Source organism: Lissotriton helveticus, chromosome 12 (genome assembly GCF_964261635.1).
Source record: "Lissotriton helveticus chromosome 12, aLisHel1.1, whole genome shotgun sequence".
NCBI lineage: Eukaryota > Metazoa > Chordata > Amphibia > Caudata > Salamandridae > Lissotriton > Lissotriton helveticus.
This window is the reverse complement of record NC_136073.1, coordinates 160,449,047-160,472,597: the sequence shown is the minus strand read 5'-3', so window position 1 is coordinate 160,472,597 and position 23,551 is coordinate 160,449,047. Positions and strand designations below refer to the sequence as shown.

The window sequence follows — 23,551 nt, the reverse complement described above, 5'->3', positions numbered from 1 at the left end:
TTAGGGGTAGATAACCCCGAGTTTCTTGCCCTGTTTAAAACGAAATTAAATGACCAGTCACCGAAAGTGGTGAGTTCTCAACCGGCTCTCATACTCCCTGAACCATGGATCGCAATTTCAAGTTTGCGCAGGCTGAGGACAGAACCCTGTACAACGCATGCGAAGCCGCTCATACTACCCAAGACAAACCTGATACCCCTTATCCCAGGTTTGTGATAATAAAAGACCTCCTATACCGGGAAGCAGACGCAGAAAGTACACCTCAACTCTTGGTACCTGTCTCCTTCAGGGAACAAGTTTTATTCTTTGGCCATGCCCACTTGACAGCAGGCCACGCCGGTAAAGAAAAGACCACCGAAAACATAGGTCGGCATTTTTTTGGCCAGGTATCCACAAAGAAGTCCAGGAGTACTGCAAAAAGTGTGTTATTTGTCAAAGAAGGAACACTCAGAGACCCCCGGCTGCGCCGTTACAGCCCATGCCCATCATAGGAGTGCCCTTTGAGAGGGTGGGGATGGACTTGATCGGGCCCCTGCCAAAGTCAACCCGGGGTCACCAGTACGCCCTAGTGCTTGTTGACTACGCCACCAGGTTCATAGAGGCTTTTCCGTTACGAGCCCCTAACACTGCCAACGTCTCTGAGAAGCTGGTAGAACTCTTTGCCAGGGTAGGGTTTCAAAGAGAGGTCCTAACGGATCAAGGGACTCCATTCACATCCCGCATGATGAAGGAGGTGTGCAAGACCTTCAGTATACGTCATATAAAGACTTCGGTTTATCATCCCCAGACCGATGGCCTGGTGGAACGATATAACCAATCCTTGAAGTACACCTTGAAGAAAATGTTGTCTACTGAAGGACCCTCGTGGGACAGTTTGCTTCCCCTGGCCTTATATGTGCTTAGAGCGCAAAAGCAGAGCAGTCTAGGATGTTCCGCTTTCGAACTACTCTATGGACGCCTCCCCAGATCGTTGTTGGAAATCACGAAAGAGGCATGGGAAACCCAAGAGGCCGAAGAACAGAAGGCGCTCCTGGAATATACGACGCAGTTAAGAGCAAAACTGGGGAAACTTCGAGGACTTGCCGAGGCGAATCTGGAACAACAAAGACAGAAACAAAAACGTTACTATGATAGAGGAACCAAAATGAGAAGTCTCAAAATCGGAGACTGGGCCCTAGTACTCCCTCCCACTATCTCTAACAAAAAGGAATGGATAGGGCCCTACGAAGTGGTGGAAACCATAGGGAACACCACTTATAGATTAAGGCTCTCGCCAGCAAAAACACAAAGCTACCACATCAACTTGTTGAAAAAGTGGATAGGCCCCGTTCCACGGGGCAACAACCAGGCACACCGTATGCAGGAAACGTCCACCTTAGAGCACCTAGTAATCAATCCTGATCTATCCGATGAGATGAGATGAGAAAAGGACTCTTTGATGTCCTGCGACCCATTTCCCCCATCTTTTCGGATCTCCCTGGAAGAACCAAGCTGGTCGAGCATTGTATCGAGACAATCCCGGGTAAAACCGTGAAGCAACGGCCATACCGGATCCCCGCGGCCAGGCGTGAAGACGTGAGGAAGGAGGTCTTGGACATGCTGAACCTGGGTGTAATCCGGCCATCGAAAAGCGAGTGGGCCTCTCCTATCGTGATGGTTCCCAAACCAGATGGGTCCAAACGATTTTGCATGGATTTTAGGGCCCTAAATGCAATATCGATGTTCGACGCATATCCCATTCCCAGGGTGGACGAACTGGTGGAAAAGCTTGGCGATGCGGTATACATCACCACGCTCGATCTCACCAAGGGATACTGGCAGGTGCCCCTCCGTGAACAGGACCGGAAGAAGACTGCCTTTTGCACAGATGAGGGTCTCTATGAGTTTACGGTCCTCCCGTTTGGGCTCCATGGCGCCCCAGCCACATTTCAGAGGCTCATGAATTGTGTATTGAACCCCTATGCGTCATTTAGCTCAGCCTATCCAGACAACATTGTTATATACAGTAGGACGTGGGAGGAGCACATGGCACACATCCGCACCATATTGACCGCTTTACAGCAGGCCGGCTTACATGTGAACTCGAAGAAGTCCCGGGCAGGTTTTACTCGAGTCAACTATCTGGGATACGTCCTGGGTGAGGGCACCACAAGCCGAGAAGATCAAAGCCATCAACAACACCGGTTTCCCGAGCAGCAAACGAGACGTAAGGGCTTTCCTCGGTTTGACCGGTTACTATAGGCGTTTTATACCAAACTTTGCGGAAATCGCCTCCCCCCTCACGAACCTTCTACGGAAGGATGTACGGCCGAAAGAAATACAACAACCGTCTCAGGAGGCTCAGGATGCCTTTACGCGTTTGAAATCCATCATAACCAGCGCCCCTGTCTTGGAGTCACCCGACTTCAAGAAAACCTTCATCCTAGCCACTGATGCATCTAATGTGGGCTTAGGGGCCGTACTGTCACAAAGCGGAACGGACGGAGTAGAACATCCCATCCTGTATGCCAGTCGAAAGCTGTTTCCACGGGAATGCAAATATTCCACAGTGAAGCGTGAGTGTCTCGCCATTAAATGGGCCATCGAGAAATTACAGTACTACCTAGAAGGTAAACCCTTCATTCTCCAAACGGACTATGCCCCCCTGAAATGGATGTACCGGATAGGACTGTGAATGCAAGGGTCCTTAGATGGTTCCTTTCTCTTCAACCGTATTCTTTTGAGGTTCAGCACAAACGGGGCACGGACAATGGCAATGCTGACTATCTCTCCCGTGCCTTTCCTCTCCCCGATCGGGAGAAGCCAGGGGGGGAGGTGTGTGACGGGGCGGCGGGTCACCCCTATGCAGGACTGGATAAAGAACCCGTATATAAGGACTGGTGGTCAGCTGTCCCTGTCTCGCCCTTTTCTCTTCCCCCGCTGCAGCCGTCAGAGGAGTGGCCAGACCCAGACTCTGGTTATCCTTGGGGAAGTGGGGTAGAACCTGAGCAGTGTCCCTTTAAGAATGACAGCGTCGACGACGAGACTCCGCCCATCGTAACGTCAAAAGCAGGAAGAACTCGGAAGACGCCGGAAGACCTTCCCCTGGAGTACGAGAGCGAGGAGGAGCGGAGACCGAGGACGGAGCAGTGCACGAACAGCCCAGCTGAAGACGACAAGCCAAGAGGCCCACGACCCCCTGTCCCCCTACCTCACGAGCACTACGTCACTACCGCCTTGTGTATACACTGAGCACCAGGTTTCCCTCACTCCCGGTCCCTAAGCTGCTTATACTGGACGCTCCCCTGATACCTTGTTTTCTGTTCCTTTTCCTTTTGGTCGGTGCCTACCACGGACTTCGTCTGGAGGTCGCTGTGACGTCACCAATCTGGCAGCTACACCCCCGGGACAATGCCGTAACACCCTGGAACTCCCGTGTTTTCCTAGAGGCGTCAGAACGGAGCCTGACGAGATAGGGCGCATAAGACTGTCCAATCGCAGAAAGAAAGCATATCTAAAAATAAAACCCTCTCTCAAAGCACTTTTTCAGCCTACTGACTCCGTTCCTTCCCCTGCCGTTCCAGACCCGGTCACACATGGCCTCTTTTTTTTATTTTTTTAGGCTACTTATATAGCGCTCGAATCACCGAGAGGCATCTCGGCGCTTGCCTTGGGAACCCGTCCTGGCTTTTCCCAGTGAGATAACCCGTACTGGGTATCCCCCAGGTGAAAGCCAGGCATCCCGCCGCGGAGGGGCCGTTGTGAAGATTAAGCAAGCTTAATGCCCAGAGTTGCAAAGTGTGAACCCGTGATTCGAGTAAGCACCGAAGTGAGAATTATCAAGTCCGCTGACCCTGGTCCACAACCCTGCCGCGTCGGGAATTGAACCCTGGTCCCAGGCCGTTCTCTGCTTCTGGGTCTGCCTGCTCTAACCAGTGAGCCACACTTCTCCACATCTCTTGCAGGAGTTGCAGTACACCAGGGCCACCTTGCTCTACCATACAGCTCTGGTTTTGCGGCCACATATATCCAGAACGCCTCCACCAGACTCATACCGAGCATCCCTTGCCACATGTCAGGTCACCTGAGACCTTCACTGGCTACCTTTCAACAAAAGAATTACCTTCAAGCTCCTCACTCATGCCTACAAAGGCCTCCACAATGCCGGACCTGCATATCTCAATCATCGCCCCTTTTTCTGCACTCCCTCCAGACATCTCCACTCTGCCCAATTGACCCTGGCTACCATCCGACTGAACCGCAAGACATCGGCTGGAGGAAGATCCTTCTCCTACTTCGCTGCAAAGACCTGGAACTGTCTGCCTCTTCATCTCAGGCAATCACTGTTGCTGCCTCTATTCAGGAAGGACCTCGAGACCTTGCTCTTTGACTGAACCGCAGATCCACCCCCCACTCAGAACATTGAGACCCTAACGGGTGAGTATGCACATTTTTACATGAAAGCTGATTGATTGACATTGGAGGTTGTTCACTTTCCTAGGGAGACATATGGATACTCATGAGGCCTCAGCAATGTCCAGACCCACACATGCAAAAAAGTTTGCCACTATCCCCCTTGCCAGAGTACCACTGTAACCAGGACTAATGTCTCTGCCTGCTCATCAGATTCTAAAGGGCATCCGCCTGGCAGCACTTCACCAGAGCTCTTCTCTAGTCCCAAACACCATTAATATGGCCATTGCCACAAGCCTGGTCGTTCTCCATCTTGGTCCAGGGCCCCACAGAGCAGCTATTAAGCGGAAGCACCCAGCGTGGTCGCGGGGCTGCCCAAGATCTCTCGATGGGCCGCAGGGGAGGGGGCTCTCAAGTCAAAAGAGAACCTGCTGAATGCATTAAACAAAGCTGCATAATTGATCAGGTCCTTCCGTCCATCCGCTAAAGGCCTCTCCTGTCCCCGGTTGTCCGATGTTCACCTGGCTCACCGTTCCCCCCAGGTGGGTGCATTGTCTTCCCACACACTACATTCTCACTGTTGTCACTCTTGTAACCACTCCCAGCAGTTCAGCACTGTGAGCAGGCCACTTTTTACATGCTCACCACTCCCAGGCTCCGCTTAATTTTTGTAATTGCCGCTTTCCCCACATGGTCTCTGTGATAGAGCACCCACCATCTCACCACAGGGATCTCCAAACAGCGGGATCATCCCCAATTCGACCCAGGGATTGTTTGTGATTGTTGCTGATCTTCCTACCACTGGCACTGTATGAATGATGGTGGATTTTGAGTGATTAAATCAAAGGCTGCTGCGGAGTTGGCTCAGTGTGTGCAATCTTGGTTGGCCACGCCAATCCAACTGACACTTTTTGACATTCCTTTGGAAGCCTGTGTGTAGTTATTTTGGCAGCAAGGCATCCCTGTACAAAGACGCTATACCCCTGATGTTGGGATAAGTTCATGGCTTGGTCCACTGATAAGCATGTTGAGACTCTTTCCACACCTTTGTCCGAGGGATTATCGTTAACCTGGCAAGGCCTTGCTTTGGGCACAGTTAAACCGTATCTTTCAGTTACATCAACTTTCTTATGGTTGCCGGATCACCCCTTCCTGTTCAAGTCACCAGATTTGAATTGTTTTCTGAAAGGACTTCAGCATGTTTCATCCAAAACCCTTCATTATGCCCCAGTGAGACCGTAATTTGTTTTTTGCATTTTTTATGTGCTTGCCCTTCAAACATAGTCACCCTCTGTCTCTTGACAGTCAAAACATGTTTCTTAGTTGCCATTACATCAGGCAGGAGGGTGCTTTCTGTGCACCCTCCATACACTAACTTGCTGGGGTCACTGGAGCAAAGAAAGGGAAAGCCATATAGAAATGGATTATCTCTGGATGGATTGTCCTCTGCATTAAGATCAGCTGCGTACTGGCCAAGAAGAAACCTGAGGGCTTGCAGCTTCATTTCACCAGAGCCAATCCTAGATCTCTGTCAATCAGTAACGTGGGCATCTCTGAACACGTTTACTAAACACTAAACAGGTCCATTACGTCAGGCACTTTGCCCTTGTGGTCCTCTGGGACTTCTTAGCATGAATCTGTTTAGAGACCCACCTCTGGGGAGGTATTGCTTGGGTACCGATTCCAAGGTATGATGATCAAGTTTCTTTCCTTTGGTAAGACACTCTATCTAACTGCAGATTTCTTACTGATCCACCCATATTCCCTGATTTGGTGATTTCTTTATCTAGAAAGCTCCCTTTAGGTCCTTACGGCCACATGCATCATTGTTGCCGTTTGCGATTTCTTAATTGCGAAAATTAAGGAATCGCAATTAAGAAATCGCAAACGGCTATGCATCAAGAAATCGCATTTTTTTGCGATTTCTTAAATTTCCTTAATTGCGATTCACAATTTGCGAATTGCAATTAAGGAATCCCTTCCCATTGATTCCTATGGGCCTAGAGGCCCATAGGAATGAATGGGAAGCCATTCTCATTTTGCGATTCGCAATTAAGGAATTGCAAAATGAGAATGCTATTTCAAGGGTGCAGGGGGGGTCCAAAGGACCCCCCCTGCACCCCTGAAATTTAACTTTAAAAAAATTTTTCACACACACGTACCCCAAGGGCATGTGTTTGTGTAAAATGAAACTTTGAAAAATGCACTTTTGTGAACTTCATGGTAATTTACCTCTCCCTATTTGTGAATTCGCAATTTCTCAAGTGTGATGCATTGCATTTCAGAAATCGCAAATTGTGATTTCTTAAATGCAATCGCAATTTAAGAAATCGCAACATAATTGCTATTCCTTAAATTGCGAAAAAATAAAAAAAATGATGCATCCCAAAAAAGGAAATTGCATTCGCAAACGGCCGAATTTTGCGATTCGCTCTGTTTGCGAATGCGATTTACCTTGATGCATGTGGCCGTTAGTGTCTGGACACTGGTCCATCGGCCTTCTGGCGTGGCTCTGTGCTTCTGGTGCAGATATTTCACCTAAAGAAACTGATGTCAGCTCGTTGGGGAAAGGCCTACATAGGCACGGCTCACGTCCCTTCTGGTGCAGCCAACTCAGAGCTGATCGATGCCACCTACTGGCGCACATAGGTACTGTTCAAGATTTTCTGGAACCAGTTTGACGATTGTGGAATATTTTAGGTTAAGGAATCTGTGACTAGATTGTCTCTACTAGGTAAATTACCCAAGGTAAGTAACCTGTTCCCCAAAAGGAAGGAGATGTTTTAGGTTGACTAGTCAGTAAGACACCCCCGAAGTTGTTTGGCACTTCATCACAGCTACTAGGAGCACATGTATGCATTTCCAAAGAAACTGCCACATAGCAAGTGCCCAGAGATGTCCAATACTGACTATGCCTTTATTTGACTGTGGAAACATTTAAACTGTGAGTAGTGAGACTCATTATGCACAGGCTTAGTGCAGTTGGTAAAATTGAAAAGAGCAGTGGTGGGTGAAAAAAAAATAACAGATCAGTTGAGGAAGCCCACTGACCAAAAGCCCTTTTCTGTATGTATATTATGTATTAATTTGTTTAGTAAAACAATAGTTTTGTGGTGCAGCTAATGCTCCCTAAAAGGCCAGACCTAAAAACCGAATATTAGAGTGGAGAGAAAGAAGAAAGAAGTGGGTGCCAAGTGGGAGGGGCAGGGGAGCAATGCGGGACTGTGGGTAAATAGGAAAAAGAAAAGAAGCAGGGAGAGGAATGGTGGGGAGGTGCTTGGGAGCAAGGGGGGGAAGCAACACAGAAAGTGAGGGGAGTGAGGAAAGTGAAGGGTGAAACAGTACATGGGAGAATGAAAGACAACACATGCATTCCCATGGAGTGCCTAAAAGAAAAGAAAAAAGTGGTTCCCTGAATGAAAGCAGTGTCAACAATGGAAGAATCCAGTCAGAATATTGTGAAACCGAAATGCAACTGACTTGGACAAACCCATGAATAGGGAGAAAAAACAACAACAAATCAAGAAGAGACACCCACTGATATAGGCAACAAATAAGGGGCTAACCCAAACCTTAGTCTAGAAACAATAGGTCTTGGTAAGCTAAAATTATTTGTATCTCAGACATAACAAAAATATTACCTAATGAGGAGTTACAGATGGGGTTGGAGCTAAGACTGTGAAAAAATGGACGCTGATGTGTGCTTTCTTGAGTCTAAGACCTGCCAATAGGGCAGCTACTGCTGACCAATGGTTACATCTCAAAGGATGAGGGCTAAGCCATTTCCTAACGAAAGTTGGTGAATTAATTAGTATAGGCACAGGGAGAATGATCATGGTTTTAAACACAATGCAATCTTTAACAGTACCCAGTGGAGGAATGGAAGGAGGAGGGTTGCATAGCTGAAGCAAGGGCCATTAACAATCATACAGGTAGTTTGTTTTCCCACATATGGTAGCCCCAGCAGCTTATATATGGGGATGCTCAAATAGACGAAGTTGCATAGCCATGTCCAGAACCCCTTGGGGCAGGCTTGGCTAGTCTTTGACCACCCTGGTTTAGGAAATAAACAATTTTACCAAGGCAGCACTGTATGTGTACTTAGAAACTATAACAGAAATCTGAGATTGTGTTACAATATCCTTAAATTTATCCCTCAATTTATGTACAGAAGGAGCAAGTGAAGAATAAGGATCCCTATTTATTGACCAGTAATCATCCAGTGTGGGGCACACACGGTTGCCAAGATTAACCAAAAAGTCATGTTGTAACTGAGATTTGCCAATTTGTATGATTGTATATATGTAGTGAACATGGCTCACTTCTAGCTAAAAATATACCTTTCCGCTCTCTTCTATATATAGAGAATTGTTTATGTAACTAACAAGAACAGTTCCTCATTCCTGTTGGATTATTTTTCTACATCTGTGCTTAGGTATTTGTTTATGTTTTAGGTAAGTCTGTATGCGGAGTTGATTTGAAAAATATATATGATGCATTGTCACATTTGAGATTTTGAAAGAACACTGGTCACTTCAACTAGCGGTTGTGCAGACCGGAAATTAACAGGACATTCCTGCTTGTGTGGCATCAATACTGACTCTGGAACCACAAACCTGCGCATTTCCATGGAAAGGACACCCAACACCCTCTTTCTTACATCTAGAACTACCAGAATACACATGTTTCTGAGTATACACAAGGTGCTTGCTGCTGGACCTGGCTCACTCAGCAGGGTCACCCCAAACTTTTTGCCTTCACTCCCTTTCTTTGTAGAACCCGTTTTTTGAGGGGCTTTGAGGATGCTGTGCACTTTACCACTGCAAACAATTGCTAAGGTGCTTGAGCTCTCTCCTTCAAGCATGATAAAATTGGCGTACACCTAATTTGGGGCAGTTCCTGGACCATTGGCTGGCATCAAAGAGTCCTTCTACAGAAAAGGTGAAAATCCTGAAGTCTGGGCTCCTCACAACCGCAAACTGGCCCTTTTGCACCAACACTGCCACCTGCAATGACTGCCAACGTGAAGACCCTGTGAGACCTGCTCTTTGCGCAGACAGTGGTCACCAGCGATGACCAGCAGTGTGAGAGCTACACTTCATGCAACAGCAACAACAGCTTGCGATGTTCTCAACTTGAAGCTCCAGCAGTGATCGTTCCAGACACCAGATCACCTCTTTGCACTTCAGGAACGACCATCCACAGTGTCAGGAATGCACTATGTCCTACAATGACGACCATCAACAGCACTTTCCCTGCACCCTGCGGGCTCCTCCCATGTGAACAGAACTCTTTGTGCCGGAGTTAGAAAGTAACTTTTAGCAGTGCTAACCAGGTCCCTATATCTTGACCGTGCTCAATTGCAGTCGGCCTGAACTTATGATTTTCCCCTAGTTTAGTGTGAACATATTTCCACTGGTGGCACTTTGTGCTTTTAGGTGCTCTTTTCACTGTAAACGTTTTTAAGTTGAATATCCCTGGTTCTAGTGAATGCATTTTTGCCAGTCTGATATAATTTTAATAAGTAAAATGTACTCAAGGTTTCTAAATTTGTTTGGGATTTTTATCGTGTTGTCTTTTTACTTTATGACTGCCTTTGTGATGCATTAATAACTTGACACATGGCCTCTAAGTTAAGCCTGACTGCTTTTCTGCTAAGCTACCAAAGGGTTAAGCACAGGTTAATTTACTGAATTTTGTTGTTCACCCTGACAAGGATTGTAGTTGTTGCCTGAGTGAGGCTTCCTCCACCTCAATCAATAACACAATTAGTTACACTCACCAAAATAGTGATATAATTTTTTTGGTAAGAGTGATCACAAGGCTAGGTATTTCCTAGGGTGAAGCACCTTCCCCCCGCATCCGTGACTCCGCATGCTTTCATAACGCGGTCGTTACAATGACCGCTTTGTGACAACGCATACCATTACTCCGCAAGTCATTACATTACGACTTGCGGAGGGGGGGAGGTGTTGGATTTAAAATCCAACACCTTCCCTAAAGTCCGCACAGACTGGAGTTGGAATAGTAAATTTTACTATTCCAACATCCAGCGACCCCCTCCGAAAGTCGTATGGTTGCTTGGGCACAGTCTGAGAATCATCAGAAGAAGCATACAGCAGAACTCCTTTGAGAACCATTCCCTACCTGGAAATCCAAATCCAGATTCTTTGGGGATGAGAATGGACTTTCATTATAGAGCCATTTGCCCACATCCAGTTAGCTAGTGCCCAGAGCTGGGAGTGGCACTCACCTGTTCGATTTGTGATTTCTCCTGGTGAACATGGGACACAGTCAAAGCAGCATCTCGGGGCCCCAGGGCGCACAGCTTGCCGGAATCCGGGAACACAACTGTTGCTGCAGGCTGAGTGAGGAACCTTGCAGAAGAAAACAGGAAAAGCTGCAATCAAGCTGGGTGGGTGACAGTAAAGCAGAGCAACTCCTGAGGAGTGATCCCTTGGTTAGAGTCATATCTAGCAGTGACACCTGACAAGAACCTGTTAGGAATAGAAAACAAAGACATTACATTCCTACAGGCAAGAGGTATCTGCAAGCATATGGAATGAAAAAGAGATCCCTCTTACACTGGGGTGGTATGGAGATCCCGTGTTTGTTTGCCAGTGGTTTTAAGTCACGGGTCACTGGCACTCATTCTCAGGACTTTGTATGGTCCACAGGCAGCTCAGATCACTTGAAGTATCGTATCTCTATTTAGAGTTACTTGCAGCGGAGAAGAGAACAATCATTTTAGATGTTTAATTAGGGCAGGACCCCTTCATCTTTGAGTTCAGGGACCTCTTGTTGCCTCCTCTCTGCTTTACACCTGCCCTGTTCTACTCATCCCGCCTTCCTCCAACCTATTCTCACTTCCAGAGCACAGGGGTGGTTCCACCCTCTGCCATGAAGTGCCTGGTAATTTTGTCAGCCCAGTCCCGGGAGGGAGGAGGGGGGCAAGTGTGAAGCACTGCTGTTTTTGTTACTGGGGGCCGATATTGCATCCCCGCTGCAAAACAGGCCCCCAGTAACAAAATCGGCCCCCACTGATGCAGACCTGGACCTCACTCAGCCAGCCTCCCAGGGAAATGCCCAACGCCTGCTACAGCCAGTCCGGTCCTAAGTGCCGACCAAGTAAGTCAGAAGCCGAGACACTACAGACCGGTGAATACTATTCATATCTGACATAGACCTAGCACAAGAGAGAGAAAGGCAGAAAAGGAAGAAAGTAGAAGTAGTCAACAAATAGGAAAACAGTGACAAAGGGAGAAGTCATGGATGAAACCGAAACTGCATGAAAGGCATCGCAATGTTGGACGTGTATGGTGAAGGAAGATGGAGACACTAGATGGAATGAAGATGAAGCACCCATGGGATTGGTGATCTCTTAGTAGAACTCCCTATGACTGCCAAGATAAGCTTCTTGTTAATGGTCACGATTGAAAGCAGCAATGCAGAATACTTTTGGTTTAAAATGGAGATATTTCTTAATGGGTTCACTTACTTCAACACAAGGTATTGGGAATTTTGGGAGAAATTTGGGATACATTTCATTAATTGTTTTTTTATTAACTGCTTGCAAATTCGAAGTCCAAAATCTTGGCCTGAAAAAAAATGCAGATGTGTATATGACTTTACAAATGTGCACAGTGGTGGGAAATCATATAATTTTCTCCATAGAGATAAACGTCCCCATATTATGTGGCTCTGTAAAAAAAAAAGTACCCAACATTGTTTTGCTGTACTCCTGTTGGGCAGTTATGCCCCAATCTGTTTGCATTGCTTTAATCATTTGAGTACCTTCCCACTCATTCAATGCTGCATCCATCTCACCTGCTGCTGCCCTCCATGCCACACAATAGCTGTCTCGTTTATTTTAAAGTCCTGCCCTTTGGGAGCGGTCAGATCGAAGCTTCCCACTTTAATGTACTGGACATTCCCAGCTGCGTCCAGCTGCCAGTTCAGGATGTCGAAGACAGGGGGTGGGTCACCATGCATGTCAAAGTAGACTTCTTCCCCATCTTCGTTTTGGAAGCGCCCTTCCTTCAGGTAATGGAAAAGCTGTTGAAGAACAAACATTGCGTCAAAAAACCCTGAAAATATCAGACTTTTCTATGAAGCAGCATGCATCTACTTGGGATTAGTCATAAAGAAATATTAACCTTCTGACATTTTTTCATCTCTTCAAACGAATTATAATAGAAGCAACATGGCATGATAGTTCAATTTACATAGTTTGACTCGACAATCAATGTATTGCCTTTCTTAAAGCATCTTTGGAGATCTTCCAGAGATTAAGTAAACACGTTTTGGAAAATTAAAAATAAAAGTTCTCATTTTCTCTTTACCTGCCAGGGCTTCATTTCTCGGAGGCGGGAGCAGGCGCCCTGTGCAAATGGCCCCTCACCTGGCTTGCAGTGGATGAGGTTGTGTAAGGCATGAGCAATGGCATAGACAGAGTTGTAAACATTGTAGGTGAACCTGAAGTTGTCAACATCAAGGATAGTTTCATCTAGAGATCTTGGATTTTCATGGCCGGTGCAGACAGGTGACCCCTTGTCTGATTGGCTGTCCGTTGCCATTGTCCCATTGCCCTCCACATGCATTGACCACTTGCATCTGAAGGCCTGCTCCCAGAAGGCAATTGTGATGGGGTCGTCCAGGTTTTCAGCTGGCTGAAGCTGGAAGAGATAATCTCTGAATTTGGTCATTACTCCTCTTCGAATGGCCACTCCAATGGTGCCTCCCAAGGTCCTGGCAAACTCCCTCCGGGAGAAGGAGCGGGAGCTGGACCAGCTGTGGTTGGCTACCCAGACTCTTCCAGTAATTCCTTGTCGGGATACTTCCTCCATCACCTGGATGAGGAGGGACTCTGTGCAAAAGACCACAATGACCTTAGCCGAGGACATCCTGATGGCCTGGACAATGCGCTGGATCTTTTCTTGGGAGTAGACTAGGGGAAGGACCTCAGAGAATGCCACACACCTTCCATGTCTGGCCAGCTCACTCTTGATGATCTGGCTCCCCTGCTGACCGTAGTCGTTCTCTATTTCCAGTATCCCAATCCATGTCCATCCAAAGTGAAGGACCAGTTGAGTGATGCAGAAAGCAACGTCATTCCCACTTGGGATGGTCCTGAAGAACGATGGAAACTGGACTTTATCACTCAGAATGGGCACCACAGCAGAGTAACTGATCTGTGGATAAAGATGTCAATAGTGGCATGTTAGCACCCAGTGCTTGTGAAAAGACATTGTACTGTGTTTTAGACCTGAAGAAACTTGCTCTATTATGTAACTCATCTCATTTCCCCATAGCTCTCACCCAGCTCAGTCAGGGACAGGTAACTGAGAGTGCATCAAGGGCTGCTGCTTGAAAACAGGGATGCCCAGCTGACCTCTTCAGTGTCTCACATAGCTCATTAGGACCAAGAAATGCAGAGTGGAGCAGGAGAACCCAGATTGTTGTTCCAGGCTCCCCCTCTCCAATTCAGTGACACGGCAAGCACAGAATGCAGCAGGGAATATAGTATGTAACAAGCATAGGCAAATGCATCTGGTTTCACCTATATGATTAATAATAATTTGTTTTTGTTGCAAGTTGTAGTGTGGTGAATTGAAGTGCAATATGGGGTATTGAAAGTATGTTGAAGTGTTATGATTGTTTTTTCAAAGAAAGGCAATATATTGTGTTCTTGTTGGTTTTATTATAAAGTGGGGAGAATAGGTAAATGGGTAGTACTATGAAAAAAATACATCTATCGGATATGTAGGCTTGAAATTGGTGCAGCCATGGGGAAAATAGGTAAAGAGTGGATGAAAAACCAAGCATTCATTGCACCCATAACTAGAATCATTAATGTTATATCCTACATAATTATATAACATGTATTCTAGCCCTGCTGCCTCTGGCTGCTCAGCCAGAGTGTGTCTTGGTTTTAGAATGTTGGTGTGCCTGTGATGCGTGGAATGCCTGGGTGACTGAGTGGGTGAATGTGGCAGTTGGAGATGGGCTGAGCAGCTAGGGAGGCTGCTCCTGGTGGGGCTGGTACCAAACTAGGCTGGCTGGAGTACAGATATGTTGGAACCAAAACTTAAGACTGAATAAAGAAGTCTTGTGAATACATCATCGCTCCTGGTGTCTTTCTACATAGGACACCACAGATTTTTGGCGACGAGGGCAGTCTTGAACCCCAGTGACTCTTGGTACAGCTTACCAACTATGTAACTAAGAAACTAAAGATCTAAGAGAGTAACCAAGAGATCCTTCAAGCAATTTCAAGAAAAAAAAGAAGGTATTTCCAGGCAAGCCAGTGCCAGCCCCACCAGTGTACTTCCTATGGACAGCCCCAACGAGCAGTGTGACCACCAACTGACACTTCAGCCTGGGAATACATCAGCAACTGTGAGCTGGTGGTGTAGCGTATTTACAACTGGTTTTGGGTGGTCCAGCCACAGCGATGAATAGGGAGTTGGTTGAGTAGTTCATCTACAGCCTCATCTGGAGTTCCAGCCACTTGGTAAAGTACAAGATTGAGTGTGAGTTGGATGGGTAGCGTCTCTACAACCAGATGTAGGCGTACCAGCCACATCACGCTAAAGTGTGAAGAGTGCCTTTTAATTAAAGTGACTTAAAAGAGTTCATGGCACAATTAATTAATTGTAATTGATGTGACTAAAAAGTTCAAGGTACAATTCTTTGGGATGTCCTTTTAAAAATGGACCAGTTGGAGGTGTACCTCACAGCGCTTTACTGAGCTTACAGTGTCTTTGTGTCTTTAAAACCAAGACACACTGGCTGAGCAGCTAGAGGCAGCAGGGCTACAATACATGTGGGATATAACATTACCTCTTACGGGAATACTGGCCCCAACTCAGCCGTTAGCCTCCACACCAATACAGGTACAATCAAGTTACTGGAACACTAAAGCGTTTTTTTTTTAAATTCTCATCTGCCGCTGAGAAACACAAAGCCATTCCCTTGAATATTAAAAACAGCCGCTGGAGGAATGTTTTTCACAGATTTAAAATAATTAAGCAGCAACTTCCTCAATGTGGCACATCTTTCTTCAGGCTTGATGTATTTCCCATATCAGCGCAGCCACTTGATGCAGGCTAAGATGACTAAGGCTTAGAAATAGATCGACTTTTGAAAATAAAACCTCACAGTCAAAGTGGTTTTGAAAGCTATTGGGATCACTTCAGCTGAGAATAAACACAATAAAATCAAACTTCCTCTGTGCAGCCATTTCACGCAGTAGACTATTGCAGCGACAACACATATTAACAGCCAGAGTGTGTCTTGGTTTTAGAATGTTGGTGTGCCTGTGATGCGTGGAATGCCTGGGTGACTGAGTGGGTGAATGTGGCAGTTGGAGATGGGCTGAGCAGCTAGGGAGGCTGCTCCTGGTGGGGCTGGTACCACACTAGGCTGGCTGGGGTACAGAATGTGTTGTCCTTCATGACCCAACTTAGGAACTTTAACTTTGACTGTAGTTATACTGTGGGTGGCCAGCATCAATGCATTCATAAACCTGATATGTTGAGGTAATTTTATATAAGAAGCAGACGGAAGAAAAGAAACAGGGAGAGCCTCGCTGAGGACCTACAGATAGAAGCATTATGAGAGTTGTAGTCTTATTTTCATCAGGAAAATGCACTTTACTGAACTATTCAGTTTACAATGGTGTGTACAAAGAAATCAGTTACACTGGGGCACAAGGGTGTGAGGAGATCACTGTGCCTTAACTCGTGCCTGTTTTGTTTACTGTAATTGCAAACACAACAGTGATGGACAGAATGTGGATCAATGTCACACAATCACCCCAGTCCAAAGATCTGGGCCCAAATCCATCGTTTTCCCACTCCACACCACCCTGGGTTAGACAATGGCGATATGCAAATCAGCGCTGACCCTGTGCCCCATGGGAACAGTCCAGTCCGAACTACAAAAGCCATGTCCTTCCCAGAACGGAAACAAGCATCCGAGGACCGGCCCGGTTTCGAGGTAACACCTCTCATCAGCCCGGCTAGCTTGATTCCAGTGGTGTGGAGTGCCTGGGACTCACGTCTGAGCATCCCCAGTACACTTAGAGCGGTAATTGCAAACACAACAGTGATGGACAGAATGTGGATCAATGTCACACAATCACCCCAGTCCAAAGATCTGGGCCCAATCCATCGTTTTTCCACTCCACACCACCCTGGGTTAGACAATGGCGATATGCAAATCAGCGCTGACCCTGTGCCCCATGGGAACAGTCCAGTCCGAACTACAAAAGCCATGTCCTTCCCAGAACGGAAACAAGCATCCGAGGACCGGCCCGGTTTCGAGGTAACACCTCTCATCAGCCCGGCTAGCTTTATTCCAGTGGTGTGGAGTGCCTGGGACTCACGTCTGAGCATCCCCAGTACACTTAGAGCGGTAATTGCAAACACAACAGTGATGGACAGAATGTGGATCAATGTCACACAATCACCCCAGTCCAAAGATCTGGGCCCAAATCCATCGTTTTTCCACTCCACACCACCCTGGGTTAGACAATGGCGATATGCAAATCAGCGCTGACCCTGTGCCCCATGGGAACAGTCCAGTCCGAACTACAAAAGCCATGTCCTTCCCAGAACGGAAACAAGCATCCGAGGACCGGCCCGGTTTCGAGGTAACACCTCTCATCAGCCCGGCTAGCTTGATTGCAGTGGTGTGGAGTGCCTGGGACTCACGTCTGAGCATCCCCAGTAAACTTAGAGCGGTAATTGCAAACACAACAGTGATGGACAGAATGTGGATCAATGTCACACAATCACCCCAGTCCAAAGATCTGGGCCCAAATCCATCGTTTTTCCACTCCACACCACCCTGGGTTAGACAATGGCGATATGCAAATCAGCGCTGACCCTGTGCCCCATGGGAACAGTCCAGTCCGAACTACAAAAGCCATGTCCTTCCCAGAACGGAAACAAGCATCCGAGGACCGGCCCGGTTTCGAGGTAACACCTCTCATCAGCCCGGCTAGCTTGATTCCAGTGGTGTGGAGTGCCTGGGACTCACGTCTGAGCATCCCCAGTACACTTAGAGCGGTAATTGCAAACACAACAGTGATGGACAGAATGTGGATCAATGTCACACAATCACCCCAGTCCAAAGATCTGGGCCCAAATCCATCGTTTTTCCACTCCACACCACCCTGGGTTAGACAATGGCGATATGCAAATCAGCGCTGACCCTGTGCCCCATGGGAACAGTCCAGTCCGAACTACAAAAGCCATGTCCTTCCCAGAACGGAAACAAGCATCCGAGGACCGGCCCGGTTTCGAGGTAACACCTCTCATCAGCCCGGCTAGCTTGATTCCAGTGGTGTGGAGTGCCTGGGACTCACGTCTGAGCATCCCCAGTACACTTAGAGCGGTAATTGCAAACACAACAGTGATGGACAGAATGTGGATCAATGTCACACAATCACCCCAGTCCAAAGATCTGGGCCCAAATCCATCGTTTTTCCACTCCACACCACCCTGGGTTAGACAATGGCGATATGCAAATCAGCGCTGACCCTGTGCCCCATGGGAACAGTCCAGTCCGAACTACAAAAGCCATGTCCTTCCCAGAACGGAAACAAGCATCCGAGGACCGGCCCGGTTTCGAGGTAACACCTCTCATCAGCCCGGCTAGCTTGATTCCAGTGGTGTGGAGTGCCTGGGACTCACGTCTGAGCATCCCCAGTACACTTAGAGCGGTAATTGCAAACACAACAGTGATGGACAGAATGTGGATCAATGTCACACAATCACCCCAGTCCAAAGATCTGGGCCCAAATCCATCGTTTTTCCACTCCACACCACCCTGGGTTAGACAATGGCGATATGCAAATCAGCGCTGACCCTGTGCCCCATGGGAACAGTCCAGTCCGAACTACAAAAGCCATGTCCTTCCCAGAACGGAAACAAGCATCCGAGGACCGGCCCGGTTTCGAGGTAACACCTCTCATCAGCCCGGCTAGCTTGATTCCAGTGGTGTGGAGTGCCTGGGACTCACGTCTGAGCATCCCCAGTACACTTAGAGCGGTAATTGCAAACACAACAGTGATGGACAGAATGTGGATCAATGTCACACAATCACCCCAGTCCAAAGATCTGGGCCCAAATCCATCGTTTTTCCACTCCACACCACCCTGGGTTAGACAATGGCGATATACAAATCAGCGCTGACCCTGTGCCCCAGGGGAACAGTCCAGTCCGAACTACAAAAGCCATGTCCTTCCCATAACGGAAACAAGCATCCGAGGACCGGCCCGGTTTCGAGGTAACACCTCTCATCAGCCCGGCTAGCTTGATTCCAGTGGTGTGGAGTGCCTGGGACTCACGTCTGAGCATCCCCAGTACACTTAGAGCGGTAATTGCAAACACAACAGTGATGGACAGAATGTGGATCAATGTCACACAATCACCCCAGTCCAAAGATCTGGGCCCAAATCCATCGTTTTTCCACTCCACACCACCCTGGGTTAGACAATGGCGATATGCAAATCAGCGCTGACCCTGTGCCCCATGGGAACAGTCCAGTCCGAACTACAAAAGCCATGTCCTTCCCAGAACGGAAACAAGCATCCGAGGACCGGCCCGGTTTCGAGGTAACACCTCTCATCAGCCCGGCTAGCTTGATTCCAGTGGTGTGGAGTGCCTGGGACTCACGTCTGAGCATCCCCAGTACACTTAGAGCGGTAATTGCAAACACAACAGTGATGGACAGAATGTGGATCAATGTCACACAATCACCCCAGTCCAAAGATCTGGGCCCAAATCCATCGTTTTTCCACTCCACACCACCCTGGGTTAGACAATGGCGATATGCAAATCAGCGCTGACCCTGTGCCCCATGGGAACAGTCCAGTCCGAACTACAAAAGCCATGTCCTTCCCAGAACGGAAACAAGCATCCGAGGACCGGCCCGGTTTCGAGGTAACACCTCTCATCAGCCCGGCTAGCTTGATTCCAGTGGTGTGGAGTGCCTGGGACTCACGTCTGAGCATCCCCAGTACACTTAGAGCGGTAATTGCAAACACAACAGTGATGGACAGAATGTGGATCAATGTCACACAATCACCCCAGTCCAAAGATCTGGGCCCAAATCCATCGTTTTTCCACTCCACACCACCCTGGGTTAGACAATGGCGATATGCAAATCAGCGCTGACCCTGTGCCCCATGGGAACAGTCCAGTCCGAACTACAAAAGCCATGTCCTTCCCAGAACGGAAACAAGCATCCGAGGACCGGCCCGGTTTCGAGGTAACACCTCTCATCAGCCCGGCTAGCTTGATTCCAGTGGTGTGGAGTGCCTGGGACTCACGTCTGAGCATCCCCAGTACACTTAGAGCGGTAATTGCAAACACAACAGTGATGGACAGAATGTGGATCAATGTCACACAATCACCCCAGTCCAAAGATCTGGGCCCAAATCCATCGTTTTTCCACTCCACACCACCCTGGGTTAGACAATGGCGATATGCAAATCAGCGCTGACCCTGTGCCCCATGGGAACAGTCCAGTCCGAACTACAAAAGCCATGTCCTTCCCAGAACGGAAACAAGCATCCGAGGACCATCCCGGTTTCGAGGTAACACCTCTCATCAGCCCGGCTAGCTTGATTCCAGTGGTGTGGAGTGCCTGGGACTCACGTCTGAGCATCCCCAGTACACTTAGAGCGGTAATTGCAAACACAACAGTGATGGACAGAATGTGGATCAATGTCACACAATCACCCCAGTCCAAAGATCTGGGCCCAAATCCATCGTTTTTCCACTCCACACCACCCTGGGTTAGACAATGGCGATATGCAAATCAGCGCTGACCCTGTGCCCCATGGGAACAGTCCAGTCCGAACTACAAAAGCCATGTCCTTCCCAGAACGGAAACAAGCATCCGAGGACCGGCCCGGTTTCGAGGTAACACCTCTCATCAGCCCGGCTAGCTTGATTCCAGTGGTGTGGAGTGCCTGGGACTCACGTCTGAGCATCCCCAGTACACTTAGAGAGGTAATTGCAAACACAACAGTGATGGACAGAATGTGGATCAATGTCACACAATCACCCCAGTCCAAAGATCTGGGCCCAAATCCATCGTTTTTCCACTCCACACCACCCTGGGTTAGACAATGGCGATATGCAAATCAGCGCTGACCCTGTGCCCCATGGGAACAGTCCAGTCCGAACTACAAAAGCCATGTCCTTCCCAGAACGGAAACAAGCATCCGAGGACCGGCCCGGTTTCGAGGTAACACCTCTCATCAGCCCGGCTAGCTTGATTCCAGTGGTGTGGAGTGCCTGGGACTCACGTCTGAGCATCCCCAGTACACTTAGAGCGGTAATTGCAAACACAACAGTGATGGACAGAATGTGGATTAATGTCACACAATCACCCCAGTCCAAAGATCTGGGCCCAAATCCATCGTTTTTCCACTCCACACCACCCTGGGTTAGACAATGGCACCACACCACTGGAATCAAGCTAGCCGGGCTGATGAGAGGTGTTACCTCGAAACCGGGCCGGTCCTCGGATGCTTGTTTCCGTTCTGGGAAGGACATGGCTTTTGTAGTTCGGACTGGACTGTTCCCATGGGGCACAGGGTCAGTGCTGATTTGCATATCGCCATTGTCTAACCCAGGGTGATGTGGAGTGGAAAAACGATGGATTTGGGCCCAGATCTTTGGACTGGGGTGAATGTGTGACATTGATCCACATTCTGTCCATCATTGTTGTGTTTGCAGTTACCGCTCTAAGTGTACTGGGGATGCTCAGACGTGAGTCCCAGTTACTCCACACCACTGGAATCAAGCTAGCCGGGCTGATGAGAGGTGTTACCTCGAAACCGGGCCGGTCCTCGGATGCTTGTTTCCGTTCTGGGAAGGACATGGCTTTTGTAGTTCGGACTGGACTGTTCCCATGGGGCACAGGGTCAGTGCTGATTTGCATATCGCCATTGTCTAACCCAGGGTGATGTGGAGTGGAAAAACGATGGATTTGGGCCCAGATCTTTGGACTGGGGTGAATGTGTGACATTGATCCACATTCTGTCCATCATTGTTGTGTTTGCAGTTACCGCTCTAAGTGTACTGGGGATGCTCAGACGTGAGTCCCAGTTACTCCACACCACTGGAATCAAGCTAGCCGGGCTGATGAGAGGTGTTACCTCGAAACCGGGCCGGTCCTCGGATGCTTGTTTCCGTTCTGGGAAGGACATGGCTTTTGTAGTTCGGACTGGACTGTTCCCATGGGGCACAGGGTCAGTGCTGATTTGCATATCGCCATTGTCTAACCCAGGGTGATGTGGAGTGGATAAACGATGGATTTGGGCCCAGATCTTTGGACTGGGGTGAATGTGTGACATTGATCCACATTCTGTCCATCATTGTTGTGTTTGCAGTTACCGCTCTAAGTGTACTGGGGATGCTCAGACGTGAGTCCCAGTTACTCCACACCACTGGAATCAAGCTAGCCGGGCTGATGAGAGGTGTTACCTCGAAACCGGGCCGGTCCTCGGATGCTTGTTTCCGTTCTGGGAAGGACATGGCTTTTGTAGTTCGGACTGGACTGTTCCCATGGGGCACAGGGTCAGTGCTGATTTGCATATCGCCATTGTCTAACCCAGGGTGATGTGGAGTGGAAAAACGATGGATTTGGGCCCAGATCTTTGGACTGGGGTGAATGTGTGACATTGATCCACATTCTGTCCATCATTGTTGTGTTTGCAGTTACCGCTCTAAGTGTACTGGGGATGCTCAGACGTGAGTCCCAGTTACTCCACACCACTGGAATCAAGCTAGCCGGGCTGATGAGAGGTGTTACCTCGAAACCGGGCCGGTCCTCGGATGCTTGTTTCCGTTCTGGGAAGGACATGGCTTTTGTAGTTCGGACTGGACTGTTCCCATGGGGCACAGGGTCAGTGCTGATTTGCATATCGCCATTGTCTAACCCAGGGTGATGTGGAGTGAAAAACGATGGATTTGGGCCCAGATCTTTGGACTGGGTTGAATGTGTGACATTGATCCACATTCTGTCCATCATTGTTGTGTTTGCAGTTACCGCTCTAAGTGTACTGGGGATGCTCAGACGTGAGTCCCAGTTACTCCACACCACTGGAATCAAGCAAGCCGGGCTGATGAGAGGTGTTACCTCGAAACCGGGCCGGTCCTCGGATGCTTGTTTCCGTTCTGGGAAGGACATGGCTTTTGTAGTTCGGACTGGACTGTTCCCATGGGGCACAGGGTCAGTGCTGATTTGCATATCGCCATTGTCTAACCCAGGGTGATGTGGAGTGGAAAAACGATGGATTTGGGCCCAGATCTTTGGACTGGGGTGAATGTGTGACATTGATCCACATTCTGTCCATCATTGTTGTGTTTGCAGTTACCGCTCTAAGTGTACTGGGGATGCTCAGACGTGAGTCCCTGTTACTCCACACCACTGGAATCAAGCTAGCCGGGCTGATGAGAGGTGTTACCTCGAAACCGGGCCGGTCCTCGGATGCTTGTTTCCGTTCTGGGAAGGACATGGCTTTTGTAGTTCGGACTGGACTGTTCCCATGGGGCACAGGGTCAGTGCTGATTTGCATATCGCCATTGTCTAACCCAGGGTGATGTGGAGTGGAAAAACGATGGATTTGGGCCCAGATCTTTGGACTGGGGTGAATGTGTGACATTGATCCACATTCTGTCCATCATTGTTGTGTTTGCAGTTACCGCTCTAAGTGTACTGGGGATGCTCAGACGTGAGTCCCAGTTACTCCACACCACTGGAATCAAGCTAGCCGGGCTGATGAGAGGTGTTACCTCGAAACCGGGCCGGTCCTCGGATGCTTGTTTCCGTTCTGGGAAGGACATGGCTTTTGTAGTTCGGACTGGACTGTTCCCATGGGGCACAGGGTCAGTGCTGATTTGCATATCGCCATTGTCTAACCCAGGGTGATGTGGAGTGGAAAAACGATGGATTTGGGCCCAGATCTTTGGACTGGGGTGAATGTGTGACATTGATCCACATTCTGTCCATCATTGTTGTGTTTGCAGTTACCGCTCTAAGTGTACTGGGGATGCTCAGACGTGAGTCCCAGTTACACCACACCACTGGAATCAAGCTAGCCGGGCTGATGAGAGGTGTTACCTCGAAACCGGGC

The 23,551-nt window shown here is 48.4% G+C and overlaps 1 protein-coding gene across 1 annotated transcript in view; it reads right to left on the bottom strand.

Annotated features, from left to right (window-relative positions):
* Positions 1-23,551, bottom strand: part of LOC144797990 (extracellular calcium-sensing receptor-like) — a 76,803-nt gene that overhangs the window by 14,606 nt on the left and 38,646 nt on the right. Inside the window, exons 2-4 of the mRNA XM_078668787.1 lie at positions 12,735-13,583; positions 12,220-12,447; positions 10,646-10,769 (exon numbers count right to left, since the gene is read on the bottom strand). Coding sequence (XP_078524913.1) covers positions 10,646-10,769; positions 12,220-12,447; positions 12,735-13,583 — 1,201 coding nt within the window. The remainder of the gene's footprint in view (positions 1-10,645; positions 10,770-12,219; positions 12,448-12,734; positions 13,584-23,551) is intronic.